Source organism: Mustela lutreola, chromosome X (genome assembly GCF_030435805.1).
Source record: "Mustela lutreola isolate mMusLut2 chromosome X, mMusLut2.pri, whole genome shotgun sequence".
NCBI classification, from domain to species: domain Eukaryota; kingdom Metazoa; phylum Chordata; class Mammalia; order Carnivora; family Mustelidae; genus Mustela; species Mustela lutreola.
The window spans coordinates 132,334,199-132,352,657 of NC_081308.1; the positions used below are offsets into that span (position 1 = coordinate 132,334,199).

General features: G+C 40.0%; 1 protein-coding gene and 1 long non-coding RNA gene across 5 annotated transcripts in view; one reads left to right on the forward strand and one right to left on the reverse strand.

The window, feature by feature from the left end:
* Window positions 1-18,459, forward strand: part of LOC131820885 (uncharacterized) — a 211,335-nt gene that overhangs the window by 113,576 nt on the left and 79,300 nt on the right. The window lies entirely within an intron of this gene.
* The window catches only part of F8 (coagulation factor VIII), a 111,116-nt gene that overhangs the window by 37,303 nt on the left and 55,354 nt on the right, over window positions 1-18,459 (reverse strand). For all 4 annotated transcript variants that reach the window (XR_009349817.1, XM_059156716.1, XM_059156715.1 and 1 more), the window contains exons 13-14: window positions 11,286-11,495; window positions 4,155-7,218 (exon numbers count right to left, since the gene is read on the reverse strand). Coding sequence is in view for 3 of the 4 variants with exons in the window: in XM_059156716.1 (XP_059012699.1) it covers window positions 4,155-7,218; window positions 11,286-11,495 (3,274 nt within the window). In the remaining variant the exon portion in view is untranslated. The remainder of the gene's footprint in view (window positions 1-4,154; window positions 7,219-11,285; window positions 11,496-18,459) is intronic.

Consider the following 18,459-nt stretch of genomic DNA (forward strand, 5'->3'; position numbering starts at 1 on the left):
TGTCAGTTGGATGATCTGCTGACAGGAGGCCATCTAGAGTTTCAAGCAGTTCCACTGGCATAGCCATCTATTTATTTATATTATTTAATTAACATCTAATGTATTATTTTTTCAGGGGTACAGGTCTGGGATTCACCAGTCTTACAAAGCTATCTTTGTGGGCGATGTCTCATTTCTTGTTAGGATTTGGCTCCAGCATTTTGTCATCACTCCAGCCAGAAACTGGCACAAATGCTACTGTGCTGGGGTTGTAGCCAAATTTCTTAATATATGTGCTGGCTTCCTTAACATATTCCTTGTATCTCTTCTGGCAGCAGGTGGCTCAGTGGAATCCATTTTGTAAACCATTAGCTGTTTCACACCCAGTGTGTCAGCCAGAAGGGTCATGCTCATGGGTCTGCCCATTTTTGGAGATGCCTATTTCAAGTTCACCAACAAGAGCAGCAATAATCAGGACATCACAGTCAGCCTGAGATGTGCCTGTACTCACATTATTGATGAATGCTCTGTGTTTTGGGACATCAATGATACTCACATAATACTTGCTGTTCTCCAGTTTCTAAGGGGAGATACCAAAAACCACCACACTCACTTTTGGCCGTTTGTCTGACACCCTGGCAGACTTGAAGGAGCTCTTTGCCATCTCAGCAGCCTCCTTTTCAATGGTTCTTAGGTCGATCCCACCACATTTATAGATCAGATGGCCAGGAGTGGAGGATTGGCCCAAATTTATGTGCCCAATGATGATAGTGTTGATATTTCCAATTAAGAGGTGGTTTTCCTTTCTAAAATAGGGGTGGTTTTCATGACACCTGTGTTTTCACCTGTGTTTTTTATATCTTAGAACTCATAAAACATTTTGCCAGTTTACACAAACAATATTTTTATTTATATTTACCCATATATTTACCCTTTCTTTACTTTTTTAGTCCTTCTTGCCTTTCACCTCTTTCATTCAGTATCATTTTCCTACTGTTTCAAGTACACCATTAGAATAGTTTTGGTGGGTTTTTGCTAGGGTGAAGTTTCTGTTTCTGTTTGTTGGAAAATGTTCTATTTTGCCTTGATTTTTTATTCATATTTTTGATGGGCAGTTATTGCATTTCAGTGTCTTCTAGATATCATTCCTGTTTTCTATGTTTAATTAGCACTACTGAAAAATCACCTTTCTGTATCTTGTTTAAGTGTATGCTGTCTCTTTTCTTTGCCTGCTTTTAAGACTTTTGGGTTTTCTGAAGTTTCACTTTGATGAAACATGCCTAGGTGTTGATTTTTTTAGTTCATCCTATTTGGGATTTGTTGAGCTTCCTCAATCTGTGCATTGATGACTTTTAAAAATTTTTAATATTTAGTTTCTTCTTTAATCACTTTCCTTTCCTTCTGATATTTCAATTAAAAAGAAGTAAATCCTTCACACTCTATCCTTTAAGTCTCCTCTGGTTATCTGTTGCTGTATCACAAACTACTTTAAAACTTTAGTGTCTTAAAACAACAGCCATTTAATGATACTTGTCAATTCTGCTAAGTCAGAATTCCAGCAGTGCTTGGCTGGGTCAGTTGACATTGAGGCTGGTCTGGAGGGTCCAAAATGGCTTCACTCATGTGCCTGATACCATGGTGGAGAATAATGGAAACCTGGACTTGCTGAGACTCATGACCATAAGGCCTACATGTGACATTTCCAGCATGACAGCACCAGGGTAATTAGATTTCTTATACAGGACATCCCAGGAGAACTAGATGTAAGCTACATGGTATTTTCTGAACCAGCATCACTTCCACCACATCTATAGGTCACAAATTTCTGTTATATTCTTTTGGTCACAAATGAGTCCTAATGCCAGACCAGACCAAGAGGAGGGGGATTACATTTTACCTCTTGAATGGGAGAATGTCAAGGTCATATTGTACAAGAGCACATAGGACAGAACATATTGGCACACACACTTGTGGAAAATACAGTTGGCCATAGTCTTTTATTATCTCTTTTATATTTTCCATTAAAAAAAATCTCTGCATTTTTTCCACATCCATACATGTTGCATTCATTTTACTTACCTACTCGTTCACCAATTCTTTCTACATGATGTATAAGTGTTTTAATAACTGTCTTAACTGGTCTCCCTGCCTCTATTCTTGCCCATGGAACTTGTGTTACCATTTAGTTGGTACTCTCTGGAGCTCAGACATACATAAAAGACCTGCTCTTGCTTCCCTACAACAGTAAGATATCAGAGGATGAGACACAAAGTACACAGGCCTACAGAGAGGTATACATTTGTTGCATCTGAGGAAGAGCAATGAAGCCAGTGTGGCTGGAACATGGTGAGCAGGAAATAATGGTATGAGATGAGGTCAGAGGTTTCAGAGGGTCAAATCTCTGAAACTTTAAGGCCATGGTGAGGGCTTTGGAATTTACTAAGGGGGAGATGGAAATCCCCTGGGACGTTTGGAGCAGAGAATGAGAATCAGAATTACAATTTGAAAATGTGTTTTAGCTGCTATGCTGGAGGCTGCAAGTCTAGTTCAATAATTTGCATGAGAGTTGAGGATGGTTTAGACTGGATTGGTAGCCACTGAAATGGGGAGAAGTAGCTAGACTCTTTTCCACATATTCTTTCTTTAAACCACTCGAAAACGTCTTTTATTTCCATTATTCCATAAAAACTACATATTCAAGGTCACTGTTGGTCTTTACATTACTAATTCTCAGTATTTGATAGTTGATGACTCCATCCTTGATGTGTGTGCTCGGCTAGTCTCTCTGACACCAATTTTCCTTCATTTTTCTACTAACCTCACTGCCAATACTTCTCTGTCAGCTTCACTGGTTCTTCATGTCCCTGACCTTTAAATGTTAGAGTGCTCTGGGTATCAGTTCTTTAAACTCTCCTACTTTTTGTTTACACTCATTCTCATGATGGTCTATTCTTATGCAGATAAAATCCAGTTGTATATCTCCATCTCAGATACCTTCCTTGAACTTGAGATTCACATATAAACTCCCTACCTTACCAGGTACAAAATTAGTCTCTTAATTTCTGTCCCTTCCAAAAACCTGCTGTTTGTCTAGCCTTTTCCATGGCAGTCAATGACCATTCCTTCTTTTTAGTTCCTCAGACTCCAAACACTGAAGTTATTCCTAATTCATCTTTTTCTCTCACAACCACACCTCTCCATCAAATAATTCAATTGGTTTCATTTAAAAAACAACAACAACAACAACAACAATCAGAATTTGACTATGAACTGAGTATTGGGTAAGATGAAAATGAACTGTAATGGAAAGCTGGAGATGGTTGACTAGGAAACTGGAGAGGTCAGCCTTCGGTGCATAGTGCAGGATATGGTTACAGATGTCAATAAATGTGTTGGAAGTCTGGAGGTTCATTGCACAAGCATTAGCTATGAATGAGAAGGGCTGTTGGAGAATGGATAAAAGGGGCTGGAGATTTAAGGAAAAAGTAGAAAATGCAAGACAGGGGTCCAGGACAGTGGGAAAGTCAGCAGACTAGGGCAGCACTCTATAGTTGCTATGCAGAAAGAAGGGCCCATTTGAGGTAGAAAGTGTTCTTTTTCATTCCTTAGATTTGTTCCATTCACAGGGCCTTTGCATTTCCTATTCTCTCTGCCTAGAAACATCTCTCAGAGCTCCATCAGCTATCCTCTTATCATCATTTAGGTCCCAGCATCCTCAACCTCTTCACCTCACACTTCACTTCTTCCTCTTGCCTCTCTCAGAACCTTTTCACAAGACCAAGACTATTCCTACAGCTCATAAGGTTGACTTTCTACCTGCTCCCCACTGATGATTCCTGACCCTGATTCCTATACCTTTTTATAAGCCTCTTTTCTTCTCCATCTCACTAGAGTAAGAGTTTCATACCTTCTGGATGTGCTATCCTCTAACTCTTATTGTGGGTATCATCATCTAACCATCTCTTTACTCCTTGGCTTCCTCTAGACTTTGCTACCTGGATCTCAGGGTTCTCCCTTCCTTTATAAGCAATCTTTGGAGTCTCATTCCTGCAGATAATCTGTGCCTTTTTCATTATTTCAGCACCTGGGAAAGTCAAATGTTGCAATAGCAGGCTAGAGGAATAATCAATGCACCCATACCTGTTTCTTAGTAGATTATGGGGAGATCTACTCACCCATAATCCCAGAGACGCTCCACCGCAGCAATGAAATAGTGTCGTGTTCTCTTCTGAAAGCTGCGGAGGCCCTGATTTTCATCTTCGCCATAGATGTCAAAATCTTCTCTCTTCATTTCAATCGAGAAGGTGTCATCATACTCAAATTTGTCTTCCTCTGGCTGAGGAGTACTAATGGGTATTTCCCTTTGATGGCGTTTTGAGACTGGTGGGTTTTGAGAGCACAACCTTCTAGTTCCTCCTTGCTGTGCCCAGGTGGCTTCTCTTTGGGGCTTATCTTGTCCTTCATTTATTTCTGCTTTTGAATGATTATTTTCACAAGGGCCCAGGGACAAAATGGTGTCCTTTCTCCTAAACGCTGTGTTTTTCTGTGACTTCTTTTGGGATGTCCACTCTTCTCTTGGTATCTGGGTAGCAGAGTGGTCCTCCCAAGCAAGGGGACCCAGCAGCTGGGAGGGAATCTTCTCAGAGCTTTCTGTTGATTCCAGAAAGGGCGCTTTTCCAGGTCTGTTTGTTTTATTCAGTTTAACAGGTCTCTGGGTTTTCTGAAGAAAGATCTTTTCCATGAGATCCAGGTGGCCAGGAGAATCATTGCTGGTTTTTGTAGCCAAAGAGTCTTGATGAACATGAATTTTAGGAAGTAATTCAACTTTGCCAGATGTTTTATACAAGTCTGGTTTTAAGAGAACAGGGCTTTCAAGTTTCTTGTATGTGGGTTGGTTTACGGCACTTTTCCCCATGGAGCTGAACTTCCCTTGACCTCTAATCATTTCTAAGGTTAGGAAGGCTAAAGAAAGGTTATTTCTTCTGGCTTCTTGTAAGAAATGACTGCTTTCTTGGACCCCAGAACTCCTCTCCCTAAAGGTATAATTATAGGCTGATGCTGGAAGATGAGAGGAGTTGTCTTGGGATGAGATCTTGGTCAGATCTGTATGTCTAATTGATGGAAATGCTGATACTCTTGCAAAAGGTAACGCAGAGTCATTCATTTGCATGAGGCCATGATTTCTCATAGAACAATCTGATAGGAGGGACTGAGTGGTGGCTCTTTTTTCTTTCTCATTGTACTCTATCTGTGTGAGGGTGCCTTGGGTCAAATAGGTCATGTTTTTGGACCACTGTGTTGAGGTGTCATTCAAAGTTACCCTCCTTTCAAACTTTATTTCTCCTAGTGAGAGTTTGGGTTGTTTCAAAGCCCGCTTACCACGATGAGTAATAAGATGCTGACCTGGATTAGGAGAAATCCTTGTAGGGCTTGGAAACCTCTCTACCATTTGATTTGTTTGATTTCCCAGACCTTCCAAGTTTGCTTCTTCCCTTATTTTTGAGAAATTGGCCATGTGACTCCCTTCTCTATGTGCAGAGTCATTTAATGACCTGGTGTCTTGAAGTGCTGGAGTGTGTGGCTGCTCATGTGAACCTTCTACATTTTGCTTTGTGTTTAGTGAGAAAAGGTTTTTCAGGAAATTCTTAGTGCCAATCACTGTATATACCTGAGGCAATGCCACATTCTCTTGGGTTAATTTTTCCTTTCTTTCTATCTCTTCCTGAGATTTCTTTTCTTGATTGTATGTATCATTTTCTTGGACATTAGCCAAGTTAGTAAAAAATATGCTCTTGTTCTTTGGAAAAATCATCTCTTTGAGTCCAGTGTCCTTTGTAAATTCATCCTCTCCTATTACCACCTTTTCCTCTGACAATAAATTATGATCTTTCACAGATTCTTCTGATCCTAAAGATGTTAACTGCTTTGGACTGGGCCTTTGCTCAGAGCTTAGGGAGTTCTTGCCATGGGTCTCTTTTATCCAATTTGCTGAATCTGGCAAGAATGGTATCTTGAAGAATGATAGATCTGGATTTTCCATACCTAGTGGCATAGAGCCCTCTTGTTTTTGGTGGGCCATTTCCACATTTTTTGATGAAGTAGTTTTGTTTGACACATGATTTAGCCCCAAAGCTGTAATATTTCTCTCCATAAATGTTTCATTATGAACCAAAGAAATCACTTTTTGAAACTCAGTATTACTTTCTAATATAATGTCTTGCCAGACTGATGTACTGTTCTCAATAAATAGTGTTGAGACATCAACATGAGTCTTTCCATTAGTTGTTGAGTTAATTGATGTCTTGTTCATCTTTACCAAGGAGATATTAACTTTGAATAAAGCATTATCTTTGACTAATGAAGCAGGTCCATGAACTCTTTCTTCTTTAAATAACCTATTACTCTCCATTGATAATACATTTTCCCCCAGTGAACTTTCTTGACTATTCATTAAAGCTGCTTCTAACAACCTGGGATCGTTATCTCCTTCACTCAAGCCCAAAGGTACACTGGACTGAATAAGGTGAGATGAATTTACAATGGTGCCTAAATGACTATTAAAGTGAACTGACATATTTGGAGGTTCTAAGGAACTTGTCTTTTCAGTACCTGCTGCCAACTTCTCTGATGAAATTGTTGGTGAAGTCATTAGAGTGTCTGATGAACTAGAAATTTTTAAATCAAGTTTATTCACCTCTACTGTTGCAGGTGTCTCCAAATTCGCATTTAATCTTAACTGCAGTTCTGGCTTAGGAGTAAATACTCGGTCCCCACTGTGATGGAGCTCTGGTCTCAGACTTGCCACTTCAGATGCGCCCTTGTTTCCTTCTCTTGCTCCAAGTAAATGATCCTCAGCTTCATGTGTGGCTTCCTGGAAATCAGGTAAGAATAAATGTGGAGAAGGGTTCTGTCCCAACAGCATTAACAGATCACTAGAGGAGACACTTTGTGCTTTAAGTAGCTGCATTCTTTCTGCAGACTGAGGCTCCATCTTCCCTATGTCATTTTCTGGGCTTGTGGTGGCTTTGAATTGCTTCTGCTTAGTGTTAGGGTGCCTTGAATTCTGGGAGAAGCTTCTGGGTCCAATGATGTTGTTTTCATTCAGCAAGGAAGTTGGAATATCTTCATATGTGTCCTCATAATAATCACCAGTGTTCCCGTTACAACTAGAAACCTTCAGTAAGGCTGTCATGCCTCTGTTTCGAAAGTCTGAATTGTGGCACCCCAGAACCCACAGACCTGGAGATGAGGAAGAACAAGACTCTGGTTATTTACAACCCAGATCCCAAGCAAGTTATGTATTAGTTGTTCTCTTCTATTCCCAGATAATGAAAAAATACTAGTCAGTACCATTGTATTACAGGTCATCAAGTTAAATCCCTGGCACATAAACAGTCCAACAATGGTAGTGAAAGTGGTTTTTACACTGCCACTATTGTGGTATATCTGTCTGTAATCACAAGAAAGGTCTGTGATTAAAAGTTAATAGATATCACGATAAAAATGGAGAAATGTAATTAGCACACACAATAGTGGAGAGTCTTTTAAAGATTTTATTTATTTATTTGAGAGAAAGAGGCAGTGAGAGAGGGAACACAGGCAGGAGGAGTGGGAGAGAGAGAAGCAGGCTTCCTGATGAGCAGGGAGCCTGATTCAGGGCTCAATCCCAGGACCCTGAGACCATGACCTGAGCCAAAGGCAGATGTGTAACTGACCGAGCCACCCAGGGGCCCCCAATAGTGAAAAGTCTTAAGAGTCACATAGAAATCTTTTTTAAAAGACTTATTTTTTTATTTTAGAGAGAGAGAGAGAGAAAGTGGTCATGTGAACTGGAGGCAGAAGCAGAGGAGGAGGGAGAGGGAAGGGGAAGGAATCTCAAGGAGGATGCATGGGTCTGGGAGGTCAGATTCTAAGTAAAATAAATACATTGTGTGATAAAACTCTTGGGAACAAAAAGAGAGTAACTAAAGGGAAAACATAATAAGAACCGTAAAACAAGTAGAAGTTTCTATAAAACAAGTCATAAAAATAAGAAATGAAATCTTATTTGATTCCATAGTGAATGCAAGTTTGTGGATTGGGAGCCTAATTTCATAACATTTAAAGGATATTTTTGATGGTGTAAAACAATGTTAGGTCACAGGACACAAGAATACAAATTCAAGGGGCTACATGTACCCTGATCTTCACAGCAGTATTATCAACAGTAGCTAAACGATGGACAGAGCCTACATGTCCACTGACTGACAAATGGATAAAGAAGACTGGGTGTATATATAATGCACTATGACTCAGCCGTCAAAAAGAATGAAATCTTGCCATTCACAATGACGTGGATGGAGCTACAGTGCATTATGGATAATTGCAAAAAACTCATTATTGAGTTCATTTCCTCTGGCTACATACTCAGACACAGGATTGCTGGATCATTCTATTTTTAATTTGTGAGGAACCTCATATTGTTTTCCAGAGTGGCTGCACTAGTTTACCTTCCATCAATAATGCATCAGCGTTCCCTTTCCTCTACATCTTCACCAGCATTTGTTATCTCTTGTTTTTTTTTTAATAGGAATCCTAACAGATGTGAGGCGTATCTCATTTTGGTTTTGATTTAGATTTACATTTCTTTATAATGAGTGATGTTGAACACCTTTTCATATACCTATTGGCTATCTGTATGTCTTCTTGGGAAAAATTTAATGGTATCCCTTAGGTTCACAGATCCTTTTTCTGAGTTATTTCACTTTCTTCTGTTTGATTAAGTCAGAGGAAGAAAAATACCATATGATTTCACTCATCATTGTATTTTTTAGCTCCAGAATTTCTTAAATGATTTCTCTTTTTTGAGCTTATTTCATTAATGTACTATTTTCCTAGTTTTATTGAATCGCCTGCTTGTGTTCTCTTGTATCTTGCTGAGCTTCCTTTAAAGAGTAAGTCTGAGTTCCTTCACAGGCAACTTGTAGATTTCCATGTCTTTGGGATCAGTTGTTGGAAAGTTACTGTGTTCCTCTGGTCGCATCAGTCTCTCTTGCGGCCCTGCACTGATGTCTGCACATCTGAGGGAGCAATCACCTCCTCCAGTCTGAACGGACTGACTTGATTGGGAATGACTTTCACTTGTGGGTGGCTCGGTGTGTGCTGTCTGGGGTTCAGCAGCTCCAGGTTCAGGGAGGGCACAGCAGCATCATTTCTATGCAGCTCTGTCAGCTGAGGTCAGTGTTGGTGAAAAATGGAGGGGCGGGGGGTCCTTGGTGGCCAGAGCTGTGTCTGGTAGCAGTGGTCGTTAGAGCGGTTGGACTCCCAGGTGTTGTCCTTTTCACCTGTCCTGGAGCCAGGAACATCCTGGAGCCGGGTCTAGCATGTGAGTGTTCTGGGGCAGAGGGGTGTGGGCAGTAGCGGCAGTGCTGGGTTTCAGGGTGCAGACACGCAGAGTGGCAATGGTGTCTGCTGTGCTGGTGGCAGTGGCCAAAGCTCAGGCAGGCACAGATCATCCATCCCTAGGCCCTGGTGAGTGGGGTGACCTGGTGGCTTGGTGCTTGGGCCCCAGGGATGATGGGGAACTGTAGGGGTGCCTCAGGCCCTGAGAAGCAGGGCGACATTAGCCACTCAAGTCCTGAGGCTGGCGGGTGCTAATTCTCAATTAGATAACAGTAATAGTTGTAAAACACGGTGAATATGCTACAAGCCACTGAATTGTGTACTTTCAAATGGTAAAAATGGTGAATTTTACCTCCAAAAAATAAACAAAAGGGATCAGACTTGACCACATTGAACACAGGAGATCTTCTCTAGGGGCTGCAGCTTCAGCTTTGTAATTAGTGATGCTCTATTAAAATTTTTTCCTCAAGACACATAAATCAGAGTTTTAATTTGTCTTTAGAATTTAAGTGATCACCAAAATAATCTAGAAGCTTTTCAAAATGTTGATATTTAAAATATTTTCCCTGTTTATACACTCATACACATACAGACATTTTTCTCTTTGATCTAGATTTTGACAATTACAACATACTATACATACTGCTTCATAATCTTTCATAATCTTTTTGTACTTGGTTCATTCATTAGTGGGAAAAATATTTATTAAACACCTATTATAGGCCAGGAACTAGAAACTTCAGAGATAAGGTGATGAATAAGATAAATGAGGTCTCTGTTCTCAGAGAGTTTGCAAATCAGATATAAAACAGATAACAAAGACATACACATGAATATAGAAGCTACTTTCAGAGATGTTTTTGGAGTTCTTCTTAACTCTTCTTAACTCTTCTTTACTCACTTCCCACACTACTTGAAGTAAGATAACTTTCTGGGTATGTTTGTATATGAGATTGGCTTTTATTGTTTAGAAACTCTCCCATGACAGTTTATCTCCAGAAAAGCCTTCCGTGCAAGAGAGTGACTAGAACATGCAGTAGTTTCGTGTGCTATCCTCTGCAGATGACAGAGGTGGGAGCGACCTGGGTGTGGAGTGGGCTGGCACTTGTTGATAAATGGTAGTAAGGAAGCAACAATCTGTGTTGGATTTAGGCCAGGCCACTGTTCTTCCTGATCACAGGGCTGGTGCTTTGACAGGCCTTGTACTGCTTATGAAGGGAGAGGGAAGATGGAAACTGCCAGTCACATTTGTCCTGATGGGTTTCCAGGAGTGTGAGGGTATATGTACGAAGAGAGGTGGCACTGAACTCCCAAAGTCTTCTGTGGTATTTATTCAATGTTCACAAAGCACATACTTAGTTCTACATGTTAACTGTGTCATGATCTCAGGGTCCTGGGATCGAGCCCCACATCAGGCTCTCTGCTCAGTGGGGAGCCTGCTTCCCCCCCAACCCCTGCCTGCCTCTCTGCCTGCTTGTGATCTGTCAAATAAATAAGTTAAAAAACCTTTAAAAAAAAAAGTATACTCACCACTATAGGTTAATAAACACACTTATAATTTAGGCTAATGGTAAGTAAAAGGACTTTTTAGAGGAAAAAGTTAAATACCTGACAAAGTATTATCATGAAAATGCTTTGCAATACTAAGATCACTTGGACCATTCAGTATTTGCACACATATGAGCATACGCATGACTAGTGAAGTGATCACAGCTGTTAGTAAAAGAATAATATCAATAACTCTTGGTTTCAGCTCAGGCCCTGATCTCAGGGTCCTGGGACCAAGCCCTACGTTGGGCTCTGCATTCCGTGCAGAATCTGCTTAGGACTCCTTCTCCTTCTCTGTCTGCCCCTCCCCGCTGCTAGCTCTCTATTTCTCAAATAAATATGTAAAAACTTTAAAAAGAATAATATAAATAACTAACCTGGGTTTTCCATCGACATGAAGACAGTTTCTCCTGAGAATGGGAATAGGGTAAGTGTGTCTTCATAGACCATTTTGTGTTTGAAGGTATATCCAGAGAAGAAGACAGACAGGAAGTCAGTCTGTGCTCCAACACTTAGAATGTACCAGTATGCCACCTCATGCAAACAAACTGACAGCTGCAAATTGTCAAAAACATAGCCATTGATGCCTGCAGAAGAAAGAGGGGACAAGGGGTTTTAGCAGTATCCAGATTTACTACTTGAAGCTGTCATGAGAGGATTAGAAATAATTACATGTTATGCCCATTACCTGATTCCCAAGAAGACATGGCATTATGCTTTCAAAAAAAACTAGATTATTAATACTTGATTAGGTCCCAAACCAAAGTGAGAGGAATCATAGACCTTGACTCTTCATAAACTAGAGGGAAGAAATCCTAGGAAACATGGCATTGATTGATTTATACAACTGGAATGTCGGCTGCCAATTAGATAAATGTTAAATTTTCTCAATTTCATAACTCCAATTTGGTTTTGTAAGGGAATATCTGCATTCATAAGATATGGACAATGAAGTACTAAGAGATAAAAGCACAACCTGTTCTCAATTAGAAAATAAGTAATAAAAGTAAGTATATAGAGAAAAGAGAATGATAAAACAAATATAGAAAAATATTAAAAATTAGTGAATCTGGGTAAAGGGTAAAGGGAGCTCACTATCCTATTCTTGCAGAACTTCTGAAAGTTTGAAGCTATTTCTAAATAAAAAGGAAAACAAAAGTAACTTTGACTTCAGTCTATAAAAGGAATTGTTTCTGAAAGCCTCTACCCTACATCTATCCATTCATCTATTCAATAAACATTTCTCTATTTTGTAGAGCGGTGGTCCACAAATCAAGTAAGCAATGCTCTAACTCTAGCTTAGTGCAACTAACTGTGAATCAAATTTTCTTGCCTTACAAAGCACTACAAGATATTATAAATCTATTGTAATTAAATCTGTGGTAATATGCAGGTATAGATGAGTATACCAATCAGAATACAGAATCCAGAAAACGATATAGATAAATATGGGAATTTAATATATGATGGTAAAGGCAGCATTTCAAACAGGCAGCAAAAGAGAATGAGCTACTGGTAAATGCTAATGGAAAAGATGGTTATTCATATGGAACCACAAAAGACCTCTAACAGCCAAAGCATCCGGAGAAAGAACAAAGCTGTAGTAATCACAGACATGGCATGAAAACAGACACATAGACTAAAGGAACAGAATCCAGAGCCCGGAAATAAATCCTTAAACACATAGTCAACTAATATTTGATGATGTAGTCGAGAATGCTCAGTGGGGGAGGGCCTGTGTGGCTCAGTGGGTTAAGCATCTGCCTTTGGCTCAGGTCATGATCCCAGGGGCCTGCTCCGCCGGGATTTTGTTTCTCCCTTTCTTGCCCCCACCTCATGCTCTCTGTCTCTCAAATAAATAAATAAATAAATAAAATCTTAAAAAATGTTTAGAATAAGTTTTGTATCAACATGGATAGGACTGGAAGAGATTATGCTGAGTGAAATAAGCCAAGCAGAGAGTGTCAATTATCATATGGTTTCACTTATTTGTGGAGCAGAAGAGATAACACGGAGGACATGGGGAGATGGAGAGGAGAAGGGAGTTGGGGGAAATTGGAAGGGGAGGTGAACCATGAGAGACTATGGACTCTGAAAAACAATCTGAGGGGTTTGAAGGGGCGGGGGGTGGGAGGTTGGGGTACCAGGTGGTGGGTATTAGAGAGGGCGCGGATTGCATGGAGCACTGGGTGTGGAGCTTAAACAGTGAATTCTGTTACACTGAAAAGAAATTAAATGAAAAGAAAGAAAGAAAGAAAGAAAGAAAGAAAGAAAGAAGATACTCAGTGAGGAAAGGGTAGTGTCTTCAATAAATGGAGTTGGGAAAACTGGATAACCACATGGAGAAGAATGAAATTGAACCCTTACATTATACCACAAACAAAATTAATTGAAATGGATTAAAGACTTAAACATAAGGCCTGAAACTGTAAAACGCCTAGAAAACATAGGGGAAAAGCTCCCTGACATTGGTTCTGGCAATGATTTTTTTTTAATATGACACCAAAAGCACAAGCAACACAGGAAAAATTAATAAGTGGGGTCATAGCAAACTAAAAAAGCTTCTGCACAGGAAAAAGAAACAATCAACAGAATGCAAAGGAACCTAAGGCATAGGAGAAAATACCTGCACATCATTTATCCGATAAGGGGTTAATATCCAAAATATATAAAGAACTCTTACAACTCAACAACCACAGATCTGGTTTTGAAAAAGGGCGGAGGAACTGAATAGAATTTTCTCCAAAGAAAACATATAATTGCTCAAGAGGTACATGAAAAGGTTAGGGTTAGGGAAATAAATCAGATAAAGAAAGTCAAATACTATAGGATTCCACGTATATGTGGGATCTAAAAAAGCGAACTCAGAGAACCAGAGAGTATAACGGGTGGTTACCAGGGGCGGGGGATAGGAGAAATGGGTAGATGTTGGTTAAAGGATACAAACTTGTAGTGAGAAGATGAATAAATTCTTGGGATCTAATGTATAGCATGGTGATTATGGTTAATAATATCGTATTACACAGATGAAAGTTGCTAAGAGAGTAGATCTGAAATTTACCATTTCTTTTTTAGAAAAAAGAGATGGTAATGATGTGACATAGTGAAAGTGTCCGCTAACACTATGGTGGTAATCATTTTGCAAAATATGTGTATCAAATCAACAACTTAAACCTACACAATGTTATGTGTCGACTCTATTTCCATAATTCTGGACCATACAAAATCAATAACAACAAAAGACTTGGTGTGAATGGCAATATTTCAAGAACAATCATCTTCAAAATGAAATAGAAAAGTTCAGAAAAAATAGGAAACACAAAATAAGATCAGACCATACATGCCATGCAGATGGGCTAAATGTCCCTCTTGAGAGAGAGATGGTCAAATGGATTTTAAAAAACAGAAAATCTCTTCTTCTCTAGACTCATACTGCCATACTCTTTTTTGATATAATTTACATAATTTTGTTCTTTAAAAAAAAAGATTTTATTTATTCTTGCGAGACAGAGAGATGGTGGGGGGCAAGGGGGGGCAAGGAGCAGGGAACTTGATGTGACCTGAGCCAAAGGCAGACACTTAGCCATCTGAACCACCAGGTGCCCCATAATTTTGTTCTAGAAACAATGTGGGAGTAAAGTGCTACAGATGTGATTAGAAATACTGAGGAAAGACCCCTAATCCAGAGTAATCAGAACATACCACTCTGTCTTGAAACCATATCACTTTCTACAGAGACATATATATGTACCTATGGTTTCCCTTTTGTGGTCATTGTTTATTTTACAAAAATGAGATCATATTACATACACTTTTTCTGCACCTACAATACATTATTCAATAATACTTCACAGAAATTGCTTTAAGTAGCTGCTCTAATTCATTCTTTTTTAAAGAGGATTTTATTTATTTATTTATTTATTTATTTATTTGACACAGAGAGAGAGAGTGCACACAGAAGCAGGGGGAACAGCAGAGGGAGAGGGAGAGGCAGGTAGGAATGTTGGATCAAAAGTATATATAGGGGGCGCCTGGGTGGCTCAGTTGGTTAAGCAACCCCCTTTGGCTCAGGTCATGGTCCCGGACTCCCGGGATCGAGTCCCGCATCGGGCTCCCAGCTCCATGGGGAGTCTGCTTCTCCCTCTGACCTTCCCGCCTCTCATGCTCTCTCTCACTGTCTCTCTTTCAAATAAATAAATAAAAATCTTTAAAAATAAAAAAAAGTATATATAGGTTTGCTGGGGCACCTGGGTGGCTGAGTTGGTTAAGCCACTACCTTTGGCTCAGGTCGTGATCCTGGAGTTCTGCAATCAAGTCCTGCAGTGGCTCTGCTTCTCCCTCTGACCTGCTCTCCTCTCGGGCTCTTTCTCACACTTTCTCTCTCAAATAAATAAAATCTTTTTTAAAAAGTATATATATTTAATTCTAAAAATTTACATAGCAGGGGTACCTGGCCGGCTTCCTTGGAGAAGCATGTGACTTGATCTCAGGGCTGTGAGTTCAAGCCCCATGTTGGGTGTAGACATTACTTTAAAAAATAAAAATAGAAGTTTAAGAAGTAAAATTGATTCTTATTTGGTGCACAGTTTTATGAGCTTTAGCACATATGTCAATGTGTGTAACCACAAGCACAGTCAGGATACAGAACATCTCATTCGATATAGAAAACTCCTGTGATAGCCAGTGTTCTAGTCTCCATGCCTATACATTGCCTTCCCCAGAATGCCTTGTAAATGAAATAATACGGTATGTCACCTTTTGAGACTGGAAGCTAAAGGTAAAGGTGGGAAAGGATAGGTTTCCTTTTTTCCTTTCTCCCTCATTGTATTTTCCCCAAGGGATAAAAATGGCATGGACCTCAAAACTTACCCAAATAAATTCCCCCAAAACTGCGTTTCCAAAAAGTTATGGTTTCTTAATTCCTCATAGAAAGGGGGAGGGTGGGGTGCCTGGGTGACTCAGTCAGTTAAGCATCTGCCTTCAGTTCAGGTCATGATATCCAGGTCCTGGGATCGAGCCCCACGTTGGACTTGCTGCTCAGTAGGGAGTCTGCTTCTTTCTCTCTCTCTCTCTGCCCCCTGCCCTTCGACATTGCTCATTTGCTCACTCTCTTTCAAATAAATAAAATCTTGAAAGAGAAAGAGGGGAAGGAACTTGTGGGAAGGAAGTCCCTGGTTTGGGGGGAGACTCCCCTAGTTTGGTGGGACACCCCCCATGTCAAATGGCTGGCCCAAATGGAAGAAGCTTGGGGCTAGAGCATTCAAAACCTCCTCACACCCAGTTTTATCGAAACCAAAAAATCTCTCCCCCACCTCACAAAACACAAACACATGCATACGTATATGTATTTGTTCTTTCTTACAAAGCAAATAAAAATTCGAAGGCATTAAGCTTTAAAGTGAATCTAGAACAAGGGAATGTGAAGTTCCCTCCTGCTCCTCTCTTACTGTGGGGTTAACTGGTACAAGTCCAGCAGAGGAACCTGCCCCAAGGGGATGGCAGAGGAAAAGGACACAATGGAGCAAAGGATGGGGATGTCCCCCAAGCCGACCAGCAGCCAAGCAGCAGACATGGGCATGATGCCAGTGAGGACACATTACTTGGAATTTTCCAGTTGGGATGGGAAGTGGGTAAGAGGCATTCTCGTGTAGTCTTCAGCCAATTTCAAGTCAAGTCAGGACAAGGAAAACAGGGGGATGAGTGCAGTGTGTGGAAAGGAGAGACTGGATCTTCTGGGGCCCTGTGGTCAGAAGGAGCGCTGCTTACTCAGCTCCTGGACAAAGAGTTCAAGGACTTCCTCATCACTGGAGCTGGGTGCAGAGGGCCGAACCTCAGAAGTGTCAAATGAAGAAGAGGACCTCACCCTTGGCAACAAGCATATGCTGCTCTCACAGGGTCTGCCTACAGTTTCACTTGGGGCTGGGACTCTAGACTCCGGCTCGTCCCGGCTGGTCACTTCATCCTTGAGGTACTTCTCCCCTCCAGGTAGTGCTCCAAGGGCAGGCTGCATGACCACGGGTGAGTGCTTCTGGGGTACCCCCGGCTCAAGGCTCAAGTTGTCTGTTTCCAAGTTTTACCAATGATGGATAGAGCGTCCATAAACCTTCCCAGGCAGGTTTTTGTGTGGACATAAGTTTTCATTTTTCTCAGGAAAATATCCAGGAGTGGTCCTGCCGGATCGTACGCTAAGTATATGTTTAACTGTCTCCCACCAGCACTGGGAAGGCTCCTACTGCATATTTAATTTAGATGTTTTATCTCAGCTATTAAAATAGGCATGGAAGGACATCTCACTGAGGCTTTTTAAGCCAGGTGTGGAACCCAGTGTGGGGCTTGAACTCACAACCTTGAGATTAAGACCCGAGTGGAGATCAAGAGTCAGATGCTTAACTGACTGAGCCACCCAGGTGTCCCCTCAAGAAATTCCTTATGTTTAGTGTCCTTTCAGTACTTCTTTGCCTTACATATGTCTTCTTTGGGTGTCTGTTCAAATCTTTTGCCCATTTTTAGTTTTTTTTTTTTTTTTTTAACTGCTGAGCCTGAGCATTCAGATACGAGATTTGCAAATATTTTCTACTCATCTGGGACTTTTCATTCTCTTTAACTTTTCATTCTCTTTATCTTTTGTACAGTAAGTTTTAAATTTTGATGAAATTCAATTTATTAATATTTTCTTTCTATGGATTTTGATTTTGATGTCATTAATCAGAAGTCTTCTTCTAGTTCTAGGTCATGGTTTTACATTGTACACTTAGATCTATGATCCATTTTCAGTTAATCTTTGCTAAGGTGTGAGATTTAGGTCAAGGTTCATTTTTTTTTTCATATGGATGACCAATTATTTTAAAACTATTTGTTGAAAAGGCTATCCTTTCTCCACTGAATTGTGTTTCCATCTTTGCCAAAAACGAAGCAGCCATGTACGTGTGGGTCTATCGCTACACTATTCTGTGTCCTTGATCTTTGTCAATATAATGCTATCTTGATTGCTGTAGCTTTATAGACAGTCTTAAAATGAGGTAGTATGAGTCCTCCAACTTAATTTTTCTTTTTCAAAATTGTTTTGACTTATTCTAGTTTCTCTGCCTTTCCATATAAATCTTATAATATGCTTTTCTCTATCAAATTTTACTAAGATTTTACTTGCTGAGATTTTACTAAGAATTGCATTAAATTTATAGCTGACCTTCACTCTACTTCTTCAATCTGTGATCATTGTATCTCTCCACATTATGTCTTAAATTTTCTTGCAACAATGCTTTACAATTTTTCGTGTGCAAATATTGTACATTTTGTTAGATTTATGCCTATTTTAGCTATTACAATTGGTATTTTCGTAATTGTGTTTCCAATAGCTTGTTGTTGGAGTATAGAAATATGACGGACTTTTGTATGTTCATCTTGTATTCTGCAATGAAGCTAAACTCACTTATTAGTTCTTGTCGAGTTCTTGAGATTTTCTATGCAATGAACATGTCATATTTGGTTTCATTTCCTCACTTTAGTATGAATGCTTTTTAAAACTTTCTAGCTTCCTTCCCCAATTTACCT